The 23,361-nt window shown below is 47.0% G+C and overlaps 2 protein-coding genes across 2 annotated transcripts; both read left to right on the top strand.

Annotated features, from left to right (window-relative positions):
* The first annotated feature begins 372 nt into the window (after positions 1–372).
* Positions 373–14,007, top strand: LOC142970778 (UPF0606 protein KIAA1549). Its single transcript, XM_076111207.1, has 20 exons — positions 373–1,826; positions 3,055–4,311; positions 4,405–4,487; positions 4,672–4,971; positions 5,051–5,246; positions 5,374–5,433; positions 5,516–5,667; positions 5,848–6,025; positions 6,182–6,366; positions 6,443–6,648; positions 6,791–6,918; positions 7,265–7,279; positions 7,405–7,586; positions 8,165–8,400; positions 8,514–8,649; positions 9,051–9,341; positions 9,421–9,473; positions 9,558–9,685; positions 9,803–9,957; positions 10,310–14,007. The coding sequence occupies exons 1-20, from the start codon at positions 1,691–1,693 to the stop codon at positions 10,532–10,534; spliced, it is 4,302 nt and encodes a 1,433-aa protein (XP_075967322.1). The 5' UTR covers positions 373–1,690; the 3' UTR covers positions 10,535–14,007.
* Positions 14,008–17,296: 3,289 nt separating this feature from the next.
* On the top strand, positions 17,297–23,333 carry svopl (SVOP-like). Its single transcript, XM_076111273.1, has 11 exons — positions 17,297–17,368; positions 17,502–17,626; positions 17,893–17,956; positions 18,141–18,266; positions 19,317–19,445; positions 20,488–20,561; positions 20,778–20,974; positions 21,070–21,181; positions 22,771–22,852; positions 22,951–23,040; positions 23,126–23,333. The coding sequence occupies exons 1-11, from the start codon at positions 17,297–17,299 to the stop codon at positions 23,276–23,278; spliced, it is 1,224 nt and encodes a 407-aa protein (XP_075967388.1). The 3' UTR covers positions 23,279–23,333.
* The last annotated feature ends 28 nt before the right edge of the window (positions 23,334–23,361 follow it).

Below are 23,361 nucleotides of genomic sequence, written 5' to 3'. Positions count from 1 at the left end.
CTTATATTGCTATGACGAGCATGGCTTAGCTTTGATGCTAAGCTATCTTAGATGCTAACTGTGTGGCTCTGACAGGAGGACTGAGGCCTTTAAATAGCAACAGTGTGCCTTAGTTCCTCTGGGGGGCGCTAGAGTCTGTAAGAAGGTTCCTCCAGGACACCGTAGATCAATGAGTTATTAGCATTCATATCATTATTGATAATAAACTGTTACAGTTTGTGTTTCATACACAAAGACGCATATTGATGTATTTTATGTGTGATCTGTGATGGTTCTCATTAAACCGGACTGGTTCTCTCAGTCAGACCGGACCAGTCTGAAGTCCAGGTCCCATCAGGGTCCGTCTGCAGAACTGATCCGTGTTCAGCTCTGATAGAGAAGCGTCTCTGTGTGAGGAGAGACGAAAAGGAGCAAGATGTCGTTTGAATTGTAGATTTGATCCGTTGACGCTCAGCAGCAGCAGGCGGAGCCGGGTCGCACTGGTACCGAGACCGTCCCTGAACGTGACACGGATCCGGGACCGGCACGGACGGGTCCAGATCACCGTTTAGAGGTGAGGCAGACTGCGGGCAGAGAGGAGGAGGAGAAGAAGGAGGAAGGAGTGATTCTGCAGCGACCCTCCGCCTCCTCCATCCCCGCGCAGGGAGCGCGCCGCGCGGCTCTGGAGGCGTGACGCGCCCGATCCGCATCTCCAGGATGGCAGGTAGGTCTCCTCTCTGACCGACAGAACGCATGCTGACGGTAACTCGGCCCGGCTCGCCTCGGTTCCTCTCTATGAACGGTCTGTAGGTGAACGGTGTCGGTGGGGGGTTGGCTGATCTGCGTCGCCGCAGCTCGGCTCGGCTCGGCTCGGTTGTGGAGGCTCCGGCTGCGGCTCTCAGCTCGTTACAGAGAGAAGGGAGGCGGCTCTGGACCAGGACTACTACCAGGTTCATGATAAGGATCAGGGTCGTTGACACGTTAAACCGGTGTTGGACTGGACCGGACCGGACCGGGTAATTAGGACACTCTAACCCGGGACGGTGACTGTGGAGCGGGATAAAATCAGCCGTCATGCCCGGTGTGTCCGCGGAGGACGGATGGGCCGGTGCTCGTTATCTCGCCGGTAATGGGGTCAGAGTGAGAGGGAACCGAGTCGGACCGAACCGGGCCAGCGGAGGTAGAAGCGGCCTGGTGGAGGCTGAACCGGGCCCGAGCAGGAGATGAATGACGGAACGAGGACACGTTGAAGGAGCAGAGTCTCTGATCTTTATATTTAAATATGACATATCATGTATAAGATCATGTTTTATGTATCTATAATACATTATTTTATATATCATATATATGATATACATTATTTATATATATATGATATATAATATCATATATGTACTTTATATAAAATAAGATGTATCATATATAAAATATACATTTCTTCTGTCTGCATTATGGGATGTCGTTAGATGGTTTGATTGATCAGGAGCTCTGTACTCGGTGATCATTAATAAATAATGACGTATTATCATAGATACTTTTGTCCCTTTAAGTATATTTTAACTGTTACTTGTAACAAAGTACTTGTACTCTGTTGTATTAGTACTTTTACTTAAGTAGACCTGAGTACTTGAGTCCCTCCTCGTTCAGGTCCTCCTGACGGCCGCTCGGCTCTCTATACCGGGATCAGACCGGCGGCCCTTTGAGGACGCTGATGGACCCTGTGATCCCGCGGGGCTGCGGGACCGGGATGGACCCCAGAACCTCAGCGTGCAAACGCACACTCGGTGTGATTCTGCTGGTTGCCGGCACGCTGGTTTCCGTGGTGACGTCAAGCTCACCTGCTGCAGGTAGGTTCTGATTTTATTATGATTCAGGAACTTCCTTATAAGGAGATGTGAGTCTGTTTATTATATATATATATATATTTAGCGTGTTCTCATCCTCACACTGATCCTGAGTCAGACACATCAGCTGCAGACAAGATAATCATATATTTTGTATTATTTACCAAATCAAACATTCTACATTTAGTAAGTTTATGAGTTATAACATTATTCTGTCTCTCTGTCTCTCTCTGTCTCTGTCTCTCTCTCTCTCTGTCTCTCTCTCTCTCTGAGGCGTTGCCTCCTGAATACAGATGACTCTTGTCACCTCTCGCGTCTCTTTTCGGCACGTGATGCTGCCGCAAAGCACGGCATCACCATGGCAACGAAGCCGGCAGCAGATGAGAGTGTGTGTGTGTGTGTGATGACACAATGACAAATAGGTTTGAATAAAATTAAAACAACCTGTGGAGGAAACAGAAAGAAGGCGCTGTGTTATATATTTACTTTATTGATCTCTGTGAAGAAGATCACTCATCATCCTCTTCTTCTCTTCCTCTCTGAGACATAGATGTTCACATTGACCACTCATGTCTGTACAGCAGCTGGGTAGCCTAGCGTAGCCTCTCAGTTTTGGTCAAGTTCCTCGTTTTTGGTACGGTCCCCTTAGTTTTGGTACGGTCCTCTTAGTGTTGGTACGGTCCTCTTAGTTTTGGTACGGCCCCCTTAGATTTGGTACGGTCCTCTTAGTTTTGGTACGGCCCCCTTAGTTTTGGTACGGCCCCCTTAGTTTTGGTACGGTCCTCTTAGTTTTGGTACGGCCCCCTTAGTTTTGGTACGGTCCTCTTAGTGTTGGTACGGTCCTCTTAGTTTTGGTACGGCCCCCTTAGATTTGGTACGGTCCTCTTAGTTTTGGTACGGCCCCCTTAGTTTTGGTACGGCCCCCTTAGTTTTGGTACGGTCCTCTTAGTTTTGGTACGGCCCCCTTAGTTTTGGTACGGTCCTCTTAGTTTTGGTACGGCCCCCTTAGTTTTGGTACGGTCCTCTTAGTGTTGGTACGGTCCCCTTAGTGTTGGTACGGTCCCCTTAGTTTTGGTACGGTCCCCTTAGTTATGGTACGCTCCCCTTAGTTTTGGTACGGTCCCCTTAGTTTTGGTATGGCCCCCTTAGTTTTGGTACGGCCCCCTTAGTTTTGGTCTGGGAAAATACAGTTAAAGATAATGTTAATTTAACCCTCGTCTTTGCCTCACAGGTGTGCTGGACTTCAACAGGACGGCGGACTCTCCGTCCCGTCCTTCATCACCCTCCTCCCCTTCAGGACCCCCAGTCCCCAGCCCTCAGATTTCAGATCCCGGTTACCATGGTAACAGCGTTGGCACCGGCGGCTCAGTAGAGGACTCGGACTCTGGCTCTCAGGGGATCCACCTCCTGCTGAGACCTCCGGACCTCCTGTCCCCGAGCCTTCCCCCAGCCCTGCCCCCTCAACACACCCAGCCCACCCTCACCCCTCCTCCCCCCTGGGAGCAGGACCCCTCCCTGGAGGAAGAAGCATGGGGCTCCGGAGACTACCTGGAGACTCTGTCCTTCATGGTGCCTGACGGAGAGGAGCTGGCCCTGGCCACACCACTACCCAACCACCCCTATGACGAGGACCTAGGTGGCGACTGGGTCTCCTACGACACCGCCTTCCCCGCCCGTCCCACCGTTCCCCTTTCCTCACACCTCCCTCTCTCACCCTCCTCCTTCACCCCCAGCATCCCGCTGCACACTCGCCCCTCCCATCCGGACGTCTTCCCCAACTGGGACGAGGACTATGACCTGGAGGACATGATGCCTCTGGAGCCGACGGAGCTGCTGCTGCCGGACATGAACAGTATGGAGTACTACACCAACCTGCTGGCCCGGGAGAGAGAAAGGGGGAGACACCAGGACCCGGTGGACTGGACTGACTCCAAACCCCCCATCACTCCCACAACAACACAAACTCACCGTCCCTCTTCATCTTCCTCTCCATCCCCAAGCTCTGGTCCTCCTCCAGAACGGGAGTCCAAGCATCCTCTAGAGGGGCCCACCCCTCCCCTCACCCTCTCACCCACTCTCGCAGGTGAGGAGAACCCACCTCCACCGCCAACCACTATAAAAACTGCTTCTCCTCCTGATCTAAAACCCAAAGAACGTTCCCCGGCACCGGGCAGACCCCCTCCTCGTCCTCGTCCCCCTTCCAACACCACTGGCCGGGTACCTCCCCCTCCCCCGCTAGGACCTCCCACCCGCCCCGACAGACCAGAGAGGCCTCCAGTGGTCACGGAGAAGCCAGTGAAGGCTCCACCCACCAGGACCACTACTAAGGCCACAACCACAACCACTGCCATCACCACCACCACACAGATCACAGCCATCAGCCTGACCAGAGCCCCCCCGGTCACGACAACCAGAATGGCCCAGACCTCGCCCACCAGACAGTACCTGTGTAACATCACCAAGCCGGAGATGTACCTGGTCAGAGTAGGTGAGTAGGTCACGTGACAGCCGCACCGGGTCCTGTAGGTTATGTGATCAGAAAGATCTTGATCAGCTAATCTGTTTCTTTTTTCTCCTGCAGTCAGTTCCAAAGGTTCGTCAGCAGGTTTCACTCAAGTCAGAGATCTTCTGAAGAGAGAGTTCAACCGTTCAGTGGAGCTCCAGGTACAAACACCACCTCCTCAACCTCCTACACCAAAAACACCTCCCACAAACACCACTTCTCGTTAAAGAAAATTCTCTAGTTTTAGTTGAGTTATTGATTAGTTGTTCTCACCTGTTGTACTTGATTGATTAAAGCTATTGATGTCAGATGATTGACAGCCGTCTGTCTCTGCCGCCTCATCAGTTCCTGAGAACCCCGTCCAGTTTTGCCTTCCGCGTCGTGTCGGGACCGTTGATCTTCACCGCCATGTCGGTCATCAACGCCCTCCGCCAACCGCCACGCGGTTCCGGCCCGGTTCCCACCGTGTCGCCACTCTACACCGTACCTGACTTCAGGTACCAGATCCACTCTGTGATGCAGTTCGTCCCCGCCCACATCGATGTCAGAGTCTGTAACTTCAGCGAGCGCGTCGAGAGAGGGCTGATGATGGCGTACGCCGAGACGCGGAGACGATCGCACGAGGCTGGAAACGTCACCGTACAGGTGAGCCTCTCACCTTCAAAATTAATGAATGAGTCTTTCAAAAAAATCAGCAGCATCTGTACACCTGTGTGTTCTCCAGCTGTTGAACATCTCCATGTCCGTGAGCCGGCCAGCGGCGGCGGCGGCGGAGCAGAAGATTTCCGTCGACATCACCTTTGCGGTGCGTGATGGGCGGGACTACCTGCTGGGGTCAGAGGTCAGCGAACACCTGAGGAAGCTCAGCCTGGTCGAGTTCAGCTTCTACGTCGGATTTCCTGCCCTTCAGATCGCAGAACGTACGAAGTTTGTTTGTACACACGTGTTAATAATGTCATTGTGTTTTTTAATATATATGAAATATATAAATGTGGGAAAAACACACTTTGAAATGTGTTAAATATGTGAATAATGTGTGTTAAACAGCTTTCCACTACCCTGAGCTGAACACGTCTCACCACCTGCGCTCCACCTGGGTCCGTACAGGTGAGAACACGTCTGCTTCAGTCTTTTGGTAGAATTTTCTAAAAGAATATTGTTTACTGTGTGAATGTGTGTTTGGCTTCAGTCCTGTTGGGAGTTCAGGAGCAGATGGTGGCCGAGAAGAGTTTTAAAGCTCGTCTGGAGAGACGTCTGGCTCTGCTGCTGGAGGAGAGTCTGCAGGTCACCAGCAGGAGGCGCTGGAGCAGAGCTACAGCTGTGGGCAACAACAGTCTGCAGGTATGTACACGCCTGTGTCGACTCGCCTCTGTCGACACGCCTCTGTCGACACACCTGTACAGAGATTACAACCCGATGAAAATCAGTGAACAAGAGTTTCTGAACGACACATCAGTGTCTGGTTGGTTCTCTCTTCTTCTCTCCTGAATATGTTCATCACCTTTAACCGTCGTTTCTCAGGTGGTGCGGGTGGCGAGGCTGTCGGGGGCGGAGCGTCCTCTGGAGGTCTTCTACTTCGTGGAGGGTCCAGGTGGTGAGCGGATACCTGCCGAGGCGATGGCGGTCACCCTGAACCGTCTGGACCTTCAGAGAGCCGCCATCGTCCTCGGACACCGCGTCCAGAGGCCAATCGCCCAACGTAAGTCTAGAGAAGTCACCTGTCTCTGTCCTCTCACCTGTCTCTCACCTGTCCCTCACCTGTCTCTCTCTGTCTCTGTTCTCTCTCTAATCTGTCTCTCACCTGTCTCCCCCCCCCCTGTCTCTCACCTCTCACCTGTCTCTCTCCCATCTCCAGCTGTGGAGACCCTGTCTGTCCCTACAGCGGAGACTCAGAGCAGCAGCATCTGGCTGATCGTCGGTGTGGTCGTCCCCGTCCTGCTGGCTGTCTTCATCATCATCATCCTCTACTGGAAGCTGTGCGGCTCAGAGAAGCTGGAGTTCCAGCCGGACGCCATCAACACCATCCAGCAGAGGCAGAAGGTCAGAGGCCAACAGGAAGTAGTTCTGTCTTTCCTGTCGTCCACTCTAGCAGCTGATCACCGTGTCCTCTTCTCAGCTTCAGGCTCCGAGTGTCAAAGGCTTCGACTTTGCAAAGCTGCACCTGGGTCAGCACAGCAAAGACGACATCATGGTGATCCAGGAGCCCGGCCCGCTGCCGGCCCCCGCCAAGGAGGCCACGCCCTCTGATGGCGGAGACCTCAACACCCCCAAATCTAAAGGCTCGTCCACAAAGGTTGCACGGAACAGCCGCCGCCGGGGCAGGTAGGACGCCCAGGTTCAGGTTTCTATACATGTCTGTAAAAACGTCCTTTAAATAATAATGGTCACTAAAAGGTTTTTTCAGAAATGTCCAAAAAAGATCCAAAACAGTCCAGACATTAAACTCCCGTCTCTCGTCCTTCAGACTCAGCCCGTCAGACGGAGACTCGTTAGGCAGCGACCAATCGAGCGGCAGAGAATCGGCAGAAGAAAGCACTCGACCTGTGGCCACGCCCAGCGAGGGGAAGCAGCACAGGAAGACGCCAAAAACTGGTCAGAGACACTGTGACGTGTGTGTGTGTGTGTGTGTGTGTGTGTGTGTGTGTGTGTGTGTGTGTGTGTGTGTGTGTGTGTGTGTGTGTGTGTGTGTGTGTGTGTGTGTGTGTGTGTGTGTGTGTGTGTGTGTGTGTGTGTGTGTGTGTGTGATGTTTCCTAGAGATTTACTGTGTGACAAGGAAACCGCTGATTAAGAAGAAAAAACACCTGAGAGGAGGAGGAGAAAATAGAGAGGAAAGAGGAGAGAGGAGGAGGAGTAGGAGAAAAAAGAGAAGAGGAGGAGGTTGAATGAGCTAATCAAATCCGTTTCATGTCTTTTCTTTTTGATGCTTCTGGACTGAAGGGAGGAACAAGTTGGGTAAGTTTCTACCTTCATCACCTGATAGATTAAAGCTAATCATCAATCGATCAGATGTTGATGAGCTGGTGAAGAAGGCGGAGCCTCTGTCTCATACGTGTTATTCTCACATGACGCTCCTTTAGGCAGCGGTCCAGACGAGCTCCTGTCCTCGTCCTCCATCTTCGACCACGTTGACCGTCTGTCCCGCGGTTCGTCCAACGGGACGCGTCGTCAGGCCAACAAGGTGCAGCTGATCGCCATGCAGCCGCGACCGAGTCCGCCGTCGCACCTGAGCCCCACCCTCACCGAGAAGGTCAGCACAGAGGTGAGACCGCTGCCCCCGATAAAAACCGCACCCAGAAAGACACAGTTCTTGGAGTTGCAACCATCGGGGATTGTTTATTGCGCACAATGACAAGTTCACGACGAATCCAAATTGTCAGAGTGCTTACGTCTGGCTTTATACCTTTGGTGGACTGTACCTTACATTACAGTCAATCAATCAAATCCCTTCGACTGAACCAAAAACAGAACGCATCTGGACTTCTTCCTCTTTGTCTGGGTCAGGCTGACATTTCTGGCAGGTCAAATGATATTCGTACGGGAAATGTTTCCTGGCATGATTCTTAACTAATGTCTCTCAGAGGAACTTCATCACAATGTTCTGCTTATCTAAACATGTCCTCATATACTACTTCATTTTCCTGGCATGGCTCTATTAACCACCTCTCACAGTGGCTTAACCACCTCTCACAGTGGCTTCTCTGGGAACAGTTTGGTGGAGATGTATTTATGCAACCAAATATGCTGGGTTCAACATAACGAGTTATATGAGGATTCTCTTCAACAACGTTTGAAACCGGACTGACTGTTCATCATCGTTCCCCTGTGCTTTTCCTGCAGGTGGCGCTGAGACACAAGTCTGAGATCGAGCACCACAGGAACAAACTCCGGCAGCGCGCCAAGAGGCGTGGCCAGTGCGAGTTTCCCTCGATGGACGACATCATGGACGCATTCGGAGACGGGCCGGTGCAGGGCGAGGTTGCGCAGCGTCTCTACAGCTCCGCCCACGACCACATGGACTGCATCCTGCAGGGCGACAACCACTCGCCCCTCACCCCCACCGACTCCAGGAGGAGGTCAGACCTGAGAATCCTGTAGAGTTAACTCAACTCATATTGTTTATTATTTACTATATTCATGAATAAAGTCTGGGCTGTAAAGGAAAAACGGTGTCTTTGTCCCACTCCAGAGGGAGGCGCTCTCCTCGAGGTCGGCGAGCTCAGCCAGGACCCGGAAGTCTTCCTGATACGGACCGAGACCGGCTGCTCACCGATCACAGCGCCACCTACAGGAAATACCCGGGATTCAACAACGTGGCCTACATGGTGAGACGAAAACCAAGTTTAACCAGGTAGCAGTACAGCTCCGTCCTTCTGGTGGTTCTGATCCCACATCCATTGAATGAGTTCCACAGGGTAGCGTTTTGGTTCCTTTTTTCTTTGTATCGTATATCAATTATTATAGAATCCTAATGGCTCTGGACATTGTTGGACTGTCTCTTCAGTTGGGGACAGTTGCTGTGGAGAGGCAGACCGAGGTGGTGGTTCCATTTTTTTTAAAGGTGGGATCGGAGTTGGTGCTCCGATTATTAAGTCCTTCCTAAGCCTGCTGTCCTAAGGACTCTGCCCAGGATAAGCGGATAGAAATCGGATGGATGGATGAAATAAATGTAAATAATGATTTGGAACACATTAAACACTTTCTCTTCATTCTCTCATTCCTCTAGTCGGACCCTGACCTGCCCCCGGACCACGGCAGCCCCTCCCCTACTGACGAGGTGTTTGACTCAGCCCCGCCCCCCTATATGCCCCCCCAGCCCTCAATCGAGGAGGCACGGCAGCAGATGCACTGCCTTCTGGATGACGCCTTCGCCCTGGTGTCGCCGTCCTCGCAGGGCAGCGCCGGGCTGAGCGGGGTAAGCCCTGCCCTGCCCAGCCCCTCTCCCCAGGCCCGCCCCCCCCCAGGCAGGCAGTGGGGCTCTTACCCAGCTGCCCCCTCCCAAAGCCCCTTCTCTGCTGTGAGTGTGTCAGACATTTTCAGTCTGTCATGACTCCATGTTCAGTTTTCATTTTCCTCTTCTTTCGTTCTTTCTGCAGAGATACGCAGAGCTGGGAATGTCTCCAACATCAGTCCAGGGCCTGCTCCATAGGTCAGTGTCAGTGCAATTTAAAACCAGGTCTATGTCTGTAATCTGGACCTGAACCAGTGCTGATTCTCTGTGTGTTTCATACAGGCAGGGTCTAAGCTCAGCAGGGTATGTTTCAACTGGAGAACAGCTGCAGGAGTCGGTTCACTCCAGTAGAGGGCCGTACGAGGACCCCCCCTCCTCGTCAAGACCACGACCTGTAGGGGGCAGCACAGGTACAGTCATCTGCATACGCAGCACCATTGCTGATTTTGACATCCTGCTACACTGAAACTCAATATCACTTAAATGCGTGTTTCTCTTCCTCTTCTGTCACATTTATTGACCTCCAGGTGCGCAACTCCACCATTTGACCCAGGTGGGTTTGTCCAGTCAGATTGGCGCGTACCCAGGGGTGGGTCGCAGCATGTCTGGTCCCACTGGCTCCAGCTGGAACCAGCAGCACTCAGACCAGGACCTTTCCAGACCAGGAGCCAGCAGAGAGAGTGTGAGTCTATAGTGGGGAGCAGTAAAATCAAGAGTCCATTCTAGACATGCCCTGAACTGTCAAGATAAATCCTTTCGATTCCAATCCGGAAACAGTGCTGAGCAGTCCATGCAGACCAGTTCAGAGAAGTACTGATCAAACCAGTCCAGTCTAGAGCAATTGAAGCAAGTCGACCCTGCTGACCCTCATGTTGTTCAATTACGAGTCTACTAAGGATGGTAGCTGTTAAACAACAACTAATGTCGGTAGTCATCAATTTCTTTGCAGTTTCTCTTCATGTCTTTCATCTGGATCTATTTTCTGGTCTTGGCCTCACCCTCTGTCTCTCTCTCTCTCTCCCTTTGTCCTACAGGTGCTGTCGTTTCCTGAGTTCTCCTCTTCCTCTGTTTTCCAGATGCCCAGCTCCTCGTTACGGGACCCATCGGCTCCACCTCTCCTTCTGACCTCACCGACTCCAGAGTACCCGCCAGAGGACGCCTCACCCTCTGCCCACACCTCTGCCTCCCTTATAAAGGCTATCAGGGAGGAACTGCGACGTCTGGCCCAGAAACAGACTGCAGTGACCAGCTACCCTTAGACTGGTCTGGACCTGCTTGGATCAAAACTCAACTGGTTTCAACCAATATTGTTTTAAACCACTTAGAGCCCGTAAAGACTGGATTAAAACCCTATAACTAACTGATCCACATTCTGGACTCTCTTGAGCTAATCTACGTCTGTGCCGCTAAACCCAAAATGACTTTGGACCACAATCCACGCCTGAAAAAAAAGACTGTCTCCTGACTGAATGACCTCCGGTACTTTACAGGGTCCTGTCTGTCTGTCCGTCATCCTTCAGCTCAGTGCTTCATTAGACATTAGGGTTTGACTCTTCACGTTTCCATAAAAGTGCTTCCTGGAGTGGATCATTCGATGATCATCCTTCCTAAACCTCCAGAGTAGATCATCCATCTTGACCTTCTGGAGTGGATGGTTGCTCTCAACCTTCTGGAAGAGATGATCCCTCTGGGATTGATGATTAGATGGTCCTTCCTGGCCTTCTGGAGCAAATCATCCCTCTTGACCCACTGGAGTCGACTGTCCTTCTGGAGTGGATGGTTGCTCTCGACCATCTGAAGGGAATGGTCCCCCCATGACCTTCCAGCGTGGATCATCCCCCCTGGAGTTCTACAGTGGATGCTCCCTTCTGGCCTTCTGAAGTGGACTTTCCCTTGACTTCTGGAATAGACCCTCCCCCAAGATGGTCTTGAGTGGAACATCCTTCCTGACCTTCCTGGAGCGGATGGTCCCTCCTGACCTTCTAGGGTAGTTCATCACTCCTGGAGTTGTTTCATCTCTCTTGAAGTTTTGGAGCATGACCTTCCAGAGTGGCCATTTAGTCCTGAAAATCTGGAATGCATCATCTCTCCTTACCTTCCAGAATGAATGATTCTTTCTGGAGTGAATGGTCCCTCCTGACCCTCTAGAGCAGATCATCCCAGAAGATTGTCCCTCATGACCCACTGGAGTGGATGGTCCCTCTTGAAATTCTGGAGTGGATCATTCATTTGGAACTCTTGAACAGACTCATCTTTTCGTACATTCTGGATGGATCTTCCTTCCAGACCTTCCGGAAGTCAATGGTCCCTCCTGACCTTCTGGATTCAGTCGTCCCTCCAGAAGTTCTGAAGTCGATTGTCACTCTGGACCTTCTGTGGTGCTAATCGCCAGCCTCATAGCATCTCCTCATTGACCACTTATTGCCTTCCACACTCCCATCAGCCACAGGGATCAGGTCTCCGTTCATAAACGATATCAATGAGGTCTTTGGACTGTCAACAGCTGGAGGTGGCGTACAGTTCTTACGGCAAGGGGGACGCAAAACAGGAAAAAAGTATATATAAATATCTATAAAAATTAATATGAATATCTGTAAAGAGATAGAATCCCAATGAGCACAATATTAATGTAAGAGTTATTATTGGAGTATTGAGATGTTACTTATTTTTCTTGCTTCTATATGAAAGTATACTTTAAATATTTTTATTTTGATCAAAAAAAGACCTAACTACTGTTCTATGGTTGTAATCTTCTTGTGTTTGAGCTCTCTGTAGACTTTGAGCCGGCGCTTGATTCTCTGTGGAGACGTTGCTTAGCATAGCTGCTCGCTCGTGTGTTCGTGTATCGGTGGCATTGAAAAAAAATAATTGCGCTAATGCTAATTGCTTTGATATCAAGTTTTTTTCATTGCTGATTTGTTGCATCCATCAGTGTATGGGCAGAACGCTATAGATGAGTTCATCACCTCACAGATGGGTAAAAATAAACGGGGAAACCAGTCGTTCATCTCAACCAGAAACTAAAGGTACACATGAGTTCCCCCTAGAGGACGAAATGTTAATTGCACACAAGAAATAAAAGATTGTTACCACTAATTGAAAGTTTTTTTTAGTGTAGCAGTGAGAGGAGACAACTTAAAACCTCTTTTTGTCGGCCTAGTGGGTCGCCAGGGAAACAAAATGGGACCCAGGGCAGAACCTTGGGGTACACCACAGCACACCACTGCCTCAGTAGTGCCCCGCTGTTATGTTCATTACATACTTCTCTATTGCAGTTGCTTATTAGTGTTGCATATCATCTCGTCATGCAGGATGCATAGAAATAAGGATAACTTACTCCTACGGACTTCTTGTCCCATTATGTTTAAGGGAACTCCAAACATTTTGATTCAGCCTTAATCTTCATGTGCTGGTTGTACAGCTGAATGACTGGTTCCTCTCTCTGCTGGTTGGCTGTTTTCTCTGTAGTGTTGTGAAGAAGTCGGTCACTCCTAAAAATCTGGTTTTGGTTACGAGAGGGTTTGTTCGTCTTCTGCTCTTCTTCAGCATGTTTGACTCAGTTTGAGGCTTTTAGCTACTCGTGATGTTCCAGTTAATGTTTAGCATGCTGCTAAAAAGACGTTTAAAACAAAGTTTAAAAATAGTTAAGAGTTGTTCCACGTCGAGTTGAGGCTGAGCAAAGAGATTAATCACAGTACCATGAAACCACCGCTCATCCAATCATAGAAGAAAAAAAATACTTCATATGAAACATGTTTTGTTTTTTTGCATTTGCAAAATATATTTTTTAAATCTAAATGAAGATGGTTACAGTAAATATGGATATGGTGTTATATAGAAAACATAATATATATATAAAATATTTTATCTGTGATTGCTCTGCTGAACGGACTCAAAGATCTGCCTGGCTTTAGTGCCAACACATCCTTCACCGGCTGGAGACTTTCTGATTGGACCTAGCACCTGTCAGTCAAGCTGTATGACTTAGCCCCGCCCACAGGATCACATGGTGCTAACTCAACGACCCCCCGAGGTGTGTCTGAAACCAGTCGCACATAAAAACACACAAAAGTTAAACCCTGCAGGTGTCGTGATTGAAGAAAGAAGTTAAACTTCTGATCTGCAGGTTTTCACAAACTTCTGCTGAATGTTTTCCTTCAATGTTTTCTATAGTTTCTGAGATTTTCTAGATCTGTGATCCTCAGTGAGAACCCAGCAGACGAGCAGTCGCTCTGGGGATGTTTACTCGTGACAAAAACACGGATTCACACCGGAACCACGGCCAGACTCACCTGGTACCAACCGACTCACCTGGTGCCAACGTGTACTGTTAACCTGCCATCTGGATTTAGAAGTTAAAACTGCTGAGAACTCATCAGCTCGTGTGTTTTTGGTTCGTCTATCATCCGATAGTTTGAATCATTTGTTATGGTCATGAACGAACTTCCGTACAGGTTTTGCTCTGATTCAAACCACATTCCTGTTTTTCCTCTCGGACTCTGTTTCAACAGGCAGCTTCACAGACGTCAGACCAGGCGTGGTCACGCCAGACCAGGCGTGGTCCGGTGAAGCTGCCTCGTGGAAACAGAGGCTGAAGGAAAAGGTCTTTTAATGTTCAGTGACCTGGAAACACAGCCAGCAGTCGCACCTGTTCTCGAGCCGACAGGTGAGTGTTGTCACACGACGAGTCTGAAAGATTGTTAACAAACATTAAAAACGTGTTCAATTCAAACTGCAGTTGTTGATTTTTATTTATTATCACTTGTTTTTCTTCTGAGGTTCAAAACGTTATATTTGGCAGTTTGTTTGTAAAATGTTGGTCAATGTCACGTAAAGACAAAGTTTATATGGACGCATTTAACCTGAGAATACAATAAAGAAAAGGTTCATATTAAGAAACCCTCACCCAATAAAACCAAACGATATCATGTACTACAGAATATCATGCCGACTGAGATGTTAAGAATAAAATAAAAGGTTTTTAAGAGTACAAAGTTGTAATAATTCAAGAATAAATTCACATTATTTCAAGAATAAATTCACATTTAAAAATATTTTGACTTTATTCTCTAAATACTTTGACTTTATTTGTATAAATGTCAGATTTGAAGAACACTATCGTCATTATGAGACACTTTCATTTATCATAATTGATTCACATCAGTAAGATGATATTATTATGAGATACATTTTACATCAACTTTTGAAAAGCTTTGAACTATTTGAATCCTTCTATGAACTGAAGCTTCCAGGTGAGAACACCTTCCTCCTCCTCTTCCTCTTCCTGCTCCTCCACTAGTTTCCTAGTGAGGAAGACGTTGCCGATGGTACTTCCGGATTCACCTGGCAGGTAAACAACAGCCTCACTTTTTACCGGATTAACCGACCGATGATCCGGTGTTCACGTCAGAAGCCCCGCAGTAGAATGAGGAGCGCGCGACGGACGGACTCTGAGTGCAACATTAACTTGTGAGTTCTTCTTCACATCAAAGAGTTTAGCCGCCACGTGAACACTTCAGGTCGGTGACGCGCTGCCAGACACGAGACGTGACGTGAAGCTAATGTTCCTACAAGTCGTCTAATATTATATTATTATTATGAATATGTGTCTGCAGGTTCTGCTTTATTAATCACACTTCATCGTCCGGAGATTCATTCGCGGTTATAATGTAAACTAAAGTTTAAAATGTTTCTTCATTGTTAAAAAGAGTGAAACATGAAGAAAGAAGACGGAAACAAGTCGAGATGTCGTAAACGTGTCTTCTGAGAAGTCCGGCTGGTTAATAATTCATCTTGTAACAATTCATACTTAATATCTTCACGTTTGTTGTTCGGCTGAAACCTGCTGGACTAAAGAATAACGTTTGGTTTATTGTGAGAGTTATGGAGCATAATAATACAACATGAATATAGAAACACACTTTAGTCTAAATAAGGAAATATTAAAAACTGATTTGAACTGTTTTCAATCAAACAACAATATTTAAGCTTTTAGTTTAGAGAAATATGAGAATAAATAACCATTTTATTATTATTATTGGTATTTATATTTTTATAATTACGGTTATTATAATTACAATAATTATTGTTGTAAACATTGTTGTTGTTGTTGTGGTCACACTTCTGAATCCTTTAAATGAATTTAGTGGACTCAGTTCGGATTGAACAGAAATATGTAAATAAATCTGTTCTATTAATGTAAAACTCAGCGTCACTAAAGCAGAACTTCACACTTCAGTAAAACTTTATTATTTAATATAATCTCTTCTTTAGTTTCTCCATTAACGTGTCGATGAAGAAATATTTAAATATTCAATTCAATATATTCAATATAAGTTTGTTCACTGAGTTCAGGAAATGAAAGTTGTTGTGTTTTTATTAAACATGATCATTAATAATAAATATAACATAATGTTTTTATTCATCTTTCAGAAGCTTTAAATGTTGAAAGTCATTAAAACGATGTAAAGTGTTTCATAATGCTAGTTATTGATCACTTTATGATGATAGATTGTGAGATGGGAGATCTCATGAAGACTCAGCTGGTCAACGCCATCCAGCTGCAGGAGGTGGAGGTGCAGGAGAAGCCTGCAGACAAGCAGCAGGGCAGCAAGAAACCACACGATGGTGAGCGTCAAATCAATAATCAATAAGCAGACGAGAGACGTGTTTATGTTTCTAGTGTGTCGTTCCTCCTCCGGCCACCAGGAGGCAGCAGAGAGTCACAGACACGTCAATGAGAATCATCAGCAGCCAATCAGACGCCTCCTCCCTTTACCAACCAATCACATGACTCTCACGTCACAACCAGGAAGTGAGGGAGGAGAGGGGAAGAGGAAGAGAGGAGGAGGAAGAGGAGGAGGAGGAGGAGGAGATGAAGAGAGGAAGACAGGAGGAGGAGAGGAGGAGAGAGGAGGAGGAGGAGGAGGAGATGAAGAGAGGAGAGGTGTTGAAACAACCGATAACAAAGAGATTCAATTCACGTTTGTTTATGAATGAAAACATCCAAACATGTTCATGAGGAAATACTTAAATTATATTTATATTTATATTCATTTAATTCAAACAATAAATCGTTTTGTGTGCTTTAAAAATACACACGATACATATTTAGATATTACTTAAGTTTAAATACTCCAATACTGCAATACTCCACCTCGCAACTCCTCCCACTCAACAACTCCTCTGCTCCTCCGTGTATCTCAGCCATTAAAACACTTGGGCTCCTCCGTCGGCCCCGGTGCATCCGCGGAGCCTCCCGTTAGTTTGCTCTTTCCATCCCCTCCCTCTGGTCAGCCGAGCGCACTATGAACACAGCACACAGCACCCTCCCCTCCCATTCCGCACAGCTTCTCCAGTTATTCTTTTTTTTTACCAAAGTGTTCTGTTTGTTTGTTCCGTTTATCTTTGCCCTGTAAAGCGTCTTTGGGTATCTTGAAAAGCGCTCTAGAAAATCGATGTATTATTATTATTATTATTATTATTATTAAAGCAGCACTAGTATAGATGTCGGCCATGTTGGGGGAACGTTGTTGTATCTACCTGGAGGTAAGCCCCTCCCCCTCCTCTCAGGTGTGTCTGGTGATGGTGATGAAGATGATGGTGATGAAGATGATGATGGTTTCTCCACAGAAACGTTCTCAGTAGAAGAAGCCGTAGAAACGATCGGATTCGGTCGTTTTCACATCCTGCTGTTCGTCATCATGGGCAGCGCCAATGTGAGTTTATTCATAGCAACAATAATACAACCTAAAGAATACATATATATATATATAAATATAGTGTGTGTGTGTCTGTCTGTGTGTGTGTGTGTGTAGATAGTGGAGGCCATGGAGATCATGCTGCTGGCTATAGTTTCTCCAGAGATCAGGTGTGAGTGGCGTCTGCAGGACTGGCAGGTGGCTCTCGTCTCCACGGTGAGTCACAGGTTATTATATCAATATATCGATCACTTCATCAGTACATCTGTACTGTAGTATAGATGTAGTACTGCGAGTACTGACTGCAGTACTTTGTCTCAGATGGTGTTTCTTGGCTTCATGGTCTGTGGAGTTCTAAGTGGATACCTGGCTGACAGATACGGACGCTGGAAGGTCAGGAACATGTTTATCATCTTATATCCTCGATGTAATATCATACATTATGTGTTTGTGTGTATATTCTTGTGTATTTTCTTGTGTGTATATATATATATATATATATATATATATATATATTTGTACTCAGGTGGTGTTCGGAGGGTTCGTGTGGAGCGCCTACTTCTCTCTGCTCACCTCGTTCGCTCCGTCCTACGGTTGGTTCATCTTCCTGCGCAGCATGGTGGGCTGTGGGGTCGCTGGAGTGTCTCAGGGGTCAGAATACACACACACACACTCACATACACACACATCAAGATGTACACACTCACACACACACACACATCAAGATGTACACACTCACACACACACACACACATCAAGATGTACACACTCACACACACATCAAGATGTACACACTCACACACACATCAAGATGTACACACTCACACACACAGATCAAGATGTACACACTCACATACACACACACACATCAAGATGTACACACTCACACACACACACTCGCCTCCTTGTTGTTGTAGGTTTGTGTTGAAGACGGAGTTCATCCCGGCGAGGTATCGAGCCGTCCTGCTGCCTCTGGCCACCGTGAGTCTTCTTGTGTTATTAACGTGGTTGAGAAGTCTACCAGAGGAACCTGTCATAATCAGACCACCAGCCTGAAACGTGTTCATGATAACGTTTGAGGTTCACTCAGGTGTTCTCAAAATCACCTGTCTGATGATGTCATGGGTTGAGAGGTCCCAGCATGCTCTCTGTCTCTGTGGTTCAGATCTTCTGGATGTTGGGCTCCATGCTGATCATCGTACTGGGGATGCTGGTGGTTCCCACTCTGGGCTGGAGGTGGATGATCCGTCTCTCAGTCACTCCCAGTATCATCCTCATCTTCCTCTTCAAGGTGGGACGTCACACTCACCTGTCTGTCTTCACCTGTCTGTCTTCACCTGTCTGTCCTCCCCTGTCTGTCCTCCCCTGTCTGTCCTCACCTCTCTGTCCTCCCCTGTCTGTTCTCCCCTGTCTGTCCTCACCTGTCCATCCTCACCTGTCCGTCTTCACCTGTCTGTCCTCCCCTGTCTGTCCTCCCCTGTCTGTCCTCCCCTGTCTGTCCTCACCTCTCTGTCCTCCCCTGTCTGTCCTCCCCTGTCTGTCCTCCCCTGTCTGTCCTCACCTCTCTGTCCTCCCCTGTCTGTCCTCCCCTGTCTGTCCTCACCTCTCTGTCCTCCCCTGTCTGTTCTCCCCTGTCTGTCCTCACCTGTCCATCCTCACCTGTCTGTCTTCACCTGTCTGTCCTCCCCTGTCTGTCCTCCCCTGTCTGTCCTCCCCTGTCTGTCCTCACCTCTCTGTCCTCCCCTGTCTGTCCTCCCCTGTCTGTCTTCACCAGTCTGTCCTCACCAGTCTGTCCTCACCAGTCTGTCCTCCCCTGTCTGTCCTCACCTGTCTGTCCTCACCAGTCTGTCCTCACCAGTCTGTCCTCCCCTGTCTGTCCTCCCCTGTCTGTCCTCCCCTGTCTGTCCTCACCTGTCTGTCCTCCCCTGTCTGTCTTCACCAGTCTGTCCTCCCCTGTCTGTCCTCCCCTGTCTGTCCTCCCCTGTCTGTCCTCACCTGTCTGTCCTCACCAGTCTGTCCTCCCCTGTCTGTCCTCACCTGTCTGTCCTCACCAGTCTGTCCTCACCTGTCTGTCCTCACCAGTCTGTCCTCACCTGTCTGTCCTCCCCTGTCTGTCCTCCCCTGTCTGTCCTCCCCTGTCTGTCCTCACCTGTCTGTCCTCCCCTGTCTGTCTTCACCAGTCTGTCCTCCCCTGTCTGTCCTCCCCTGTCTGTCCTCCCCTGTCTGTCCTCACCTGTCTGTCCTCACCTGTCTGTCCTCACCAGTCTGTCCTCACCTGTCTGTCCTCACCTGTCTGTCCTCACCAGTCTGTCCTCACCTGTCTGTCCTCCCCTGTCTCCAGTTCATCCCTGAGTCGGCTCGTTATAACGTGTCAGCAGGAAACGTCTCAGCTGCTCTTGAGACTCTGCAGAGAATCGCTAAAATGAACCGAGCGTCTCTTCCTCCGGGACGACTGGCGGAGCCGATGGTGGTACGATCAATTATTTTTGTATTTATATTCATATATTTATTACATATATATATCAGTATGAATTATTTTATATCGGTATACATTTCTTTATTTCAGTATGATAGTAGAGTATATAGTATAGTATAGTGTGTATATAGTATAGTATATATATTATAGTATAGGATAGTATATATAGTATAGTATATAATATAGTATAATAGGATAGTATATATAGTATAGTATATAATATAGTATAATAGGATAGTATATAGTATAGTATATATATATATTATAGTATAGTATATATACATTATAGTATATATAGTTTAGTATAGTAGTATATATTATAGTATAGTATATATATTATAGTATAATAGCATATATAGTATATAGTATATAGTATAGTATAATAGGATAGTGTATAGTATATAGTACAATAGGATAGTATATAGTATATAGTATAGTATAATAGGATAGTATATAGTATAGTAGTATGTAGTATAGTATATATATTATAGTATATAGTGTATAGTATATATATATTATAGTATATATATTATAATGTATAGTATATATATATTATATTATATAGTATAGTATATATACATTATAGTATATATAGTATAGTATAGTAGTATATAATATAGTATAATACCATATATAGTATATAGTATAGTATAATAGGATAGTATATAGTATAGTACAATAGGATAGTATATAGTATAGTACAATAGGATAGTATATAGTATAGTAGTATATAGTATAGTATATATATTATAGTATATAGTGTATGGTATATATATATTATAGTATATATATTATAATGTATAGTATATATATATATTATATTATATAGTATATATAGTATAGTATAATAGGATAGTATATGTATAGTAGTATATAGTATAGTATATATATTATAGTATATAGTATAGTATATATATTATAGTATATATATATATTATAGTATATAGTATATATATTATAATGTATAGTATATATATATTATATTATATAACAGAGTGATGAAGGTGAGTGAGTCTTCCTCTCGTTTGTGTCTCAGGAACAAAGAGGAAGTTGGAGGATTCTTCTGGGTTCTTCGTTCAGGACGACGTCTTTGCTGCTCTGGTTTTCATGGTATCAACTCCTCATTTCTACTTTATGCTTTTATTATTATTAATACTTTCATTTATAGCAATAATATCTTAAAAACGAATAACTTTAAAACAAGGAGGTTCCCTCGTGATGCCTTCAGGCTCCGTTCAGTAAAAAAAGATCTTTTATTCTCATTATATATTTTTATTCTTGAAACTCGGTTTGATCGATACGTCCGTGGCGTCTCTCGTCCGTCAGGTTCGTGGCGTCCTTCACTTACTACGGCTCGGTGCTCAGCAGCTCGGAGCTGCTGGAGAAGAACTTGTTGTGTGTGACGGATCCGGATCGAGACCATCTGGTGAAACACCAGAACCAGGACGGACTCTGTCACTGCATCTCCTTCCAGCTCAGAGACTACCAGACGCTGCTCATCAGCTGTCTGGGAGAGGTGGCCTGTGAGTCCTGAAGAGTTTAATGAGGTTTAACTCCGAGTTCATGAGTTCAGCTCTTTGTTAAATGTGTCTCTACTTTGTCCTCCTTTGTCTTCTAGTGGTCCCACTAAACATCTGTCTGCTGAACGTGTTGGGACGGAAGATGTGTATGACTTTGCTGCAGCTCGGGGCGGCCATTATTTTCATGTTGCTCAACATCTGCACCACCATGTGAGAACCTTCTTCACTTTCTGCTCTTACAGTTTCACTGGGTCCTGGTTTATAAGGACCTCCAATCTCACTGGGTCCTGGTTTATAAGGACCTCCAATCTCACTGGGTCCTGGTTTATAAGGACCTCCAATCTCACTGGGTCCTGGTTTATAAGGACCTCCAATCTCACTGGGTCCTGGTTTATAAGGACCTCCAATCTCACTGGGTCCTGGTTTATAAGGACCTCCAATCTCACTGGGTCCTGGTTTATAAGGACCTCCAATCTCACTGGGTCCTGGTTTAAAAGGACCTCCAATCTCACTGGGTCCTGGTTTAAAAGGACATCCAATCTCACTGGGTCCTGGTTTATAAGGACCTCCAGCCTAACTGGGTCCTGGTTTAAAAGGACCTCCAATCTCACTGGGTCCTGGTTTATCAGGACCTCCAATCTCACTGGTTCCTGGTTTATAAGGACCTCCAGCCTCACTGGTTCCAGGTTTATAAGGACCTCCAGCCTAACTGGTTCCAGGTTTATAAGGACCTCCAGCCTAACTGGTTCCAGGTTTATGAGGACCTCCAGCCTAACTGGTTCCAGGTTTATGAGGACCTCCAGCCTAAATGGTTCCAGGTTTATGAGGACCTCCAGCCTAACTGGTTCCAGGTTTATGAGGACCTCCAGCCTAAATGGTTCCAGGTTTATGAGGACCTCCAGCCTAACTGGTTCCAGGTTTATGAGGACCTCCAGCCTAAATGGTTCCAGGTTTATGAGGACCTCCAGCCTAACTGGTTCCAGGTTTATGAGGACCTCCAGCCTAAATGGTTCCAGGTTTATGAGGACCTCCAGCCTAACTGGTTCCAGGTTTATGAGGACCTCCAGCCTAACTGGTTCCAGGTTTATGAGGACCTCCAGCCTAACTGGTTCCAGGTTTATGAGGACCTCCAGCCTAACTGGTTCCAGGTTTATGAGGACCTCCAGCCTAAATGGTTCCAGGTTTATGAGGACCTCCAGCCTAAATGTCTGGTTCATAATATTGTCCAGAGGAGCTCTGTGGATTTTATCGAGCTGTATTCACTGTGTCTAGTGAGCCACACGTCGCTGTTCACTACAGCTGTATGAACACTAAATAAACTGATCTGGCTGTGATTTAACGGCAATAAACCGACAAAAAGGGACTCCGAAATAACTACGTAATGATGCTGATTTGATCGTAGAGCTCTGGGTGAACACAGACGGCTACAGTATTTATTTCCTGATTCAACAACGGCAGGACGTCAGTGATGACAGGAGGAGCATCTCAACGCTGATAGGCTATCGCACTGGGGCGTAACACGAATATTTCGCAGAAGTTGAAAAATTTCAACTCACGCGTTTGGGGCGATTTAGCGTCAATCGCGCCGCAAATTCGCGTCGATCGTGCCGCTCCATCGCAAATTCGCGCCGCGCCAGTCTCATCGCGTCTGTGCATAGACTTTGTATGTAATCTACTCGCGCGAATAATTCACGACGCGTTTGGTGTGAACGCAGCATAACTGGTTCCAGGTTTATAAAGACCTCCAGCCTAACTTGTTCAGGTTTATGAAGACCTTCTGTCCCTGTTTTTCTCTCCAGGTTCGGGTTCACAGTGTTGCTGTTCCTGCTCCGGTCTCTGGTTTCCATGAACTTTAATGTGGTTTATATTTACACTGCTGAGGTATGTTTGTACTGTACTGGTTTTAGTGCTAACAGGTGTCTCTGTGTCTCAGGTGTTTATTGATCAGGTCTCAGGTAACAGGTGTCTCTGTGTCTCAGGTGTATCCCACGGTGGCCCGGTCTTTGGGGATGGGTTTCTGTACGTCGTTCAGTCGGATCGGAGGAATGATCGCTCCGTTCATCGCTCAGGTGGGTTCAGTGTTCCTCCAGAGAATCGCTCGGGTGAGTTTTCAGGTGTTTCTGTCGTCGACGTCTGACCCTGTGTGTACTTCAGGTGCTGATGTCTCAGTCGGTGATTCTGGCTCTCAGTCCGTTCGCCGTGGCCTGTGTGATCTGCGCTCTGGGAAACTTTCTCCTGCCGATAGAAACCAGAGGACGAGCTCTGCTGGTGAGGAACACGTCTCTGCTTTCACTTTCTACAAACTAGATCTTTACTTTATTTTAACTTTATTTATCCGTTTGTTTTCAGCAAAGCTCCTGATGACGTCTCCGAACAAAGTTACTGTTTTA

This window comes from Anarhichas minor, unplaced genomic scaffold, assembly GCF_050575085.1.
Source record: "Anarhichas minor isolate MPS153535 unplaced genomic scaffold, ASM5057508v1 ptg000044l, whole genome shotgun sequence".
Lineage (NCBI taxonomy): Eukaryota > Metazoa > Chordata > Actinopteri > Perciformes > Anarhichadidae > Anarhichas > Anarhichas minor.
The sequence above is the reverse complement of the archived record's forward strand: the minus strand, read 5'-3'. Positions and strand labels throughout refer to the sequence as shown.

Coding starts and splice junctions, on each gene's coding strand:
- LOC142970778 (XM_076111207.1), top strand. CDS start 1,691: ATGGACCCTGTGATCCCGCGGGGCTGCGGGACCGGGATGGACCCCAGA. Junction 1,827..3,054: donor GTCAAGCTCACCTGCTGCAG/GTAGGTTCTGAT, acceptor TTTGCCTCACAG/GTGTGCTGGACTTCAACAGG. Junction 8,401..8,513: donor CCCACCGACTCCAGGAGGAG/GTCAGACCTGAG, acceptor GTCCCACTCCAG/AGGGAGGCGCTCTCCTCGAG.
- svopl (XM_076111273.1), top strand. CDS start 17,297: ATGGTGTTTCTTGGCTTCATGGTCTGTGGAGTTCTAAGTGGATACCTG. Junction 17,957..18,140: donor TCCTGCTGCCTCTGGCCACC/GTGAGTCTTCTT, acceptor TCTGTGGTTCAG/ATCTTCTGGATGTTGGGCTC. Junction 23,041..23,125: donor TCGCTCCGTTCATCGCTCAG/GTGGGTTCAGTG, acceptor TGTGTACTTCAG/GTGCTGATGTCTCAGTCGGT.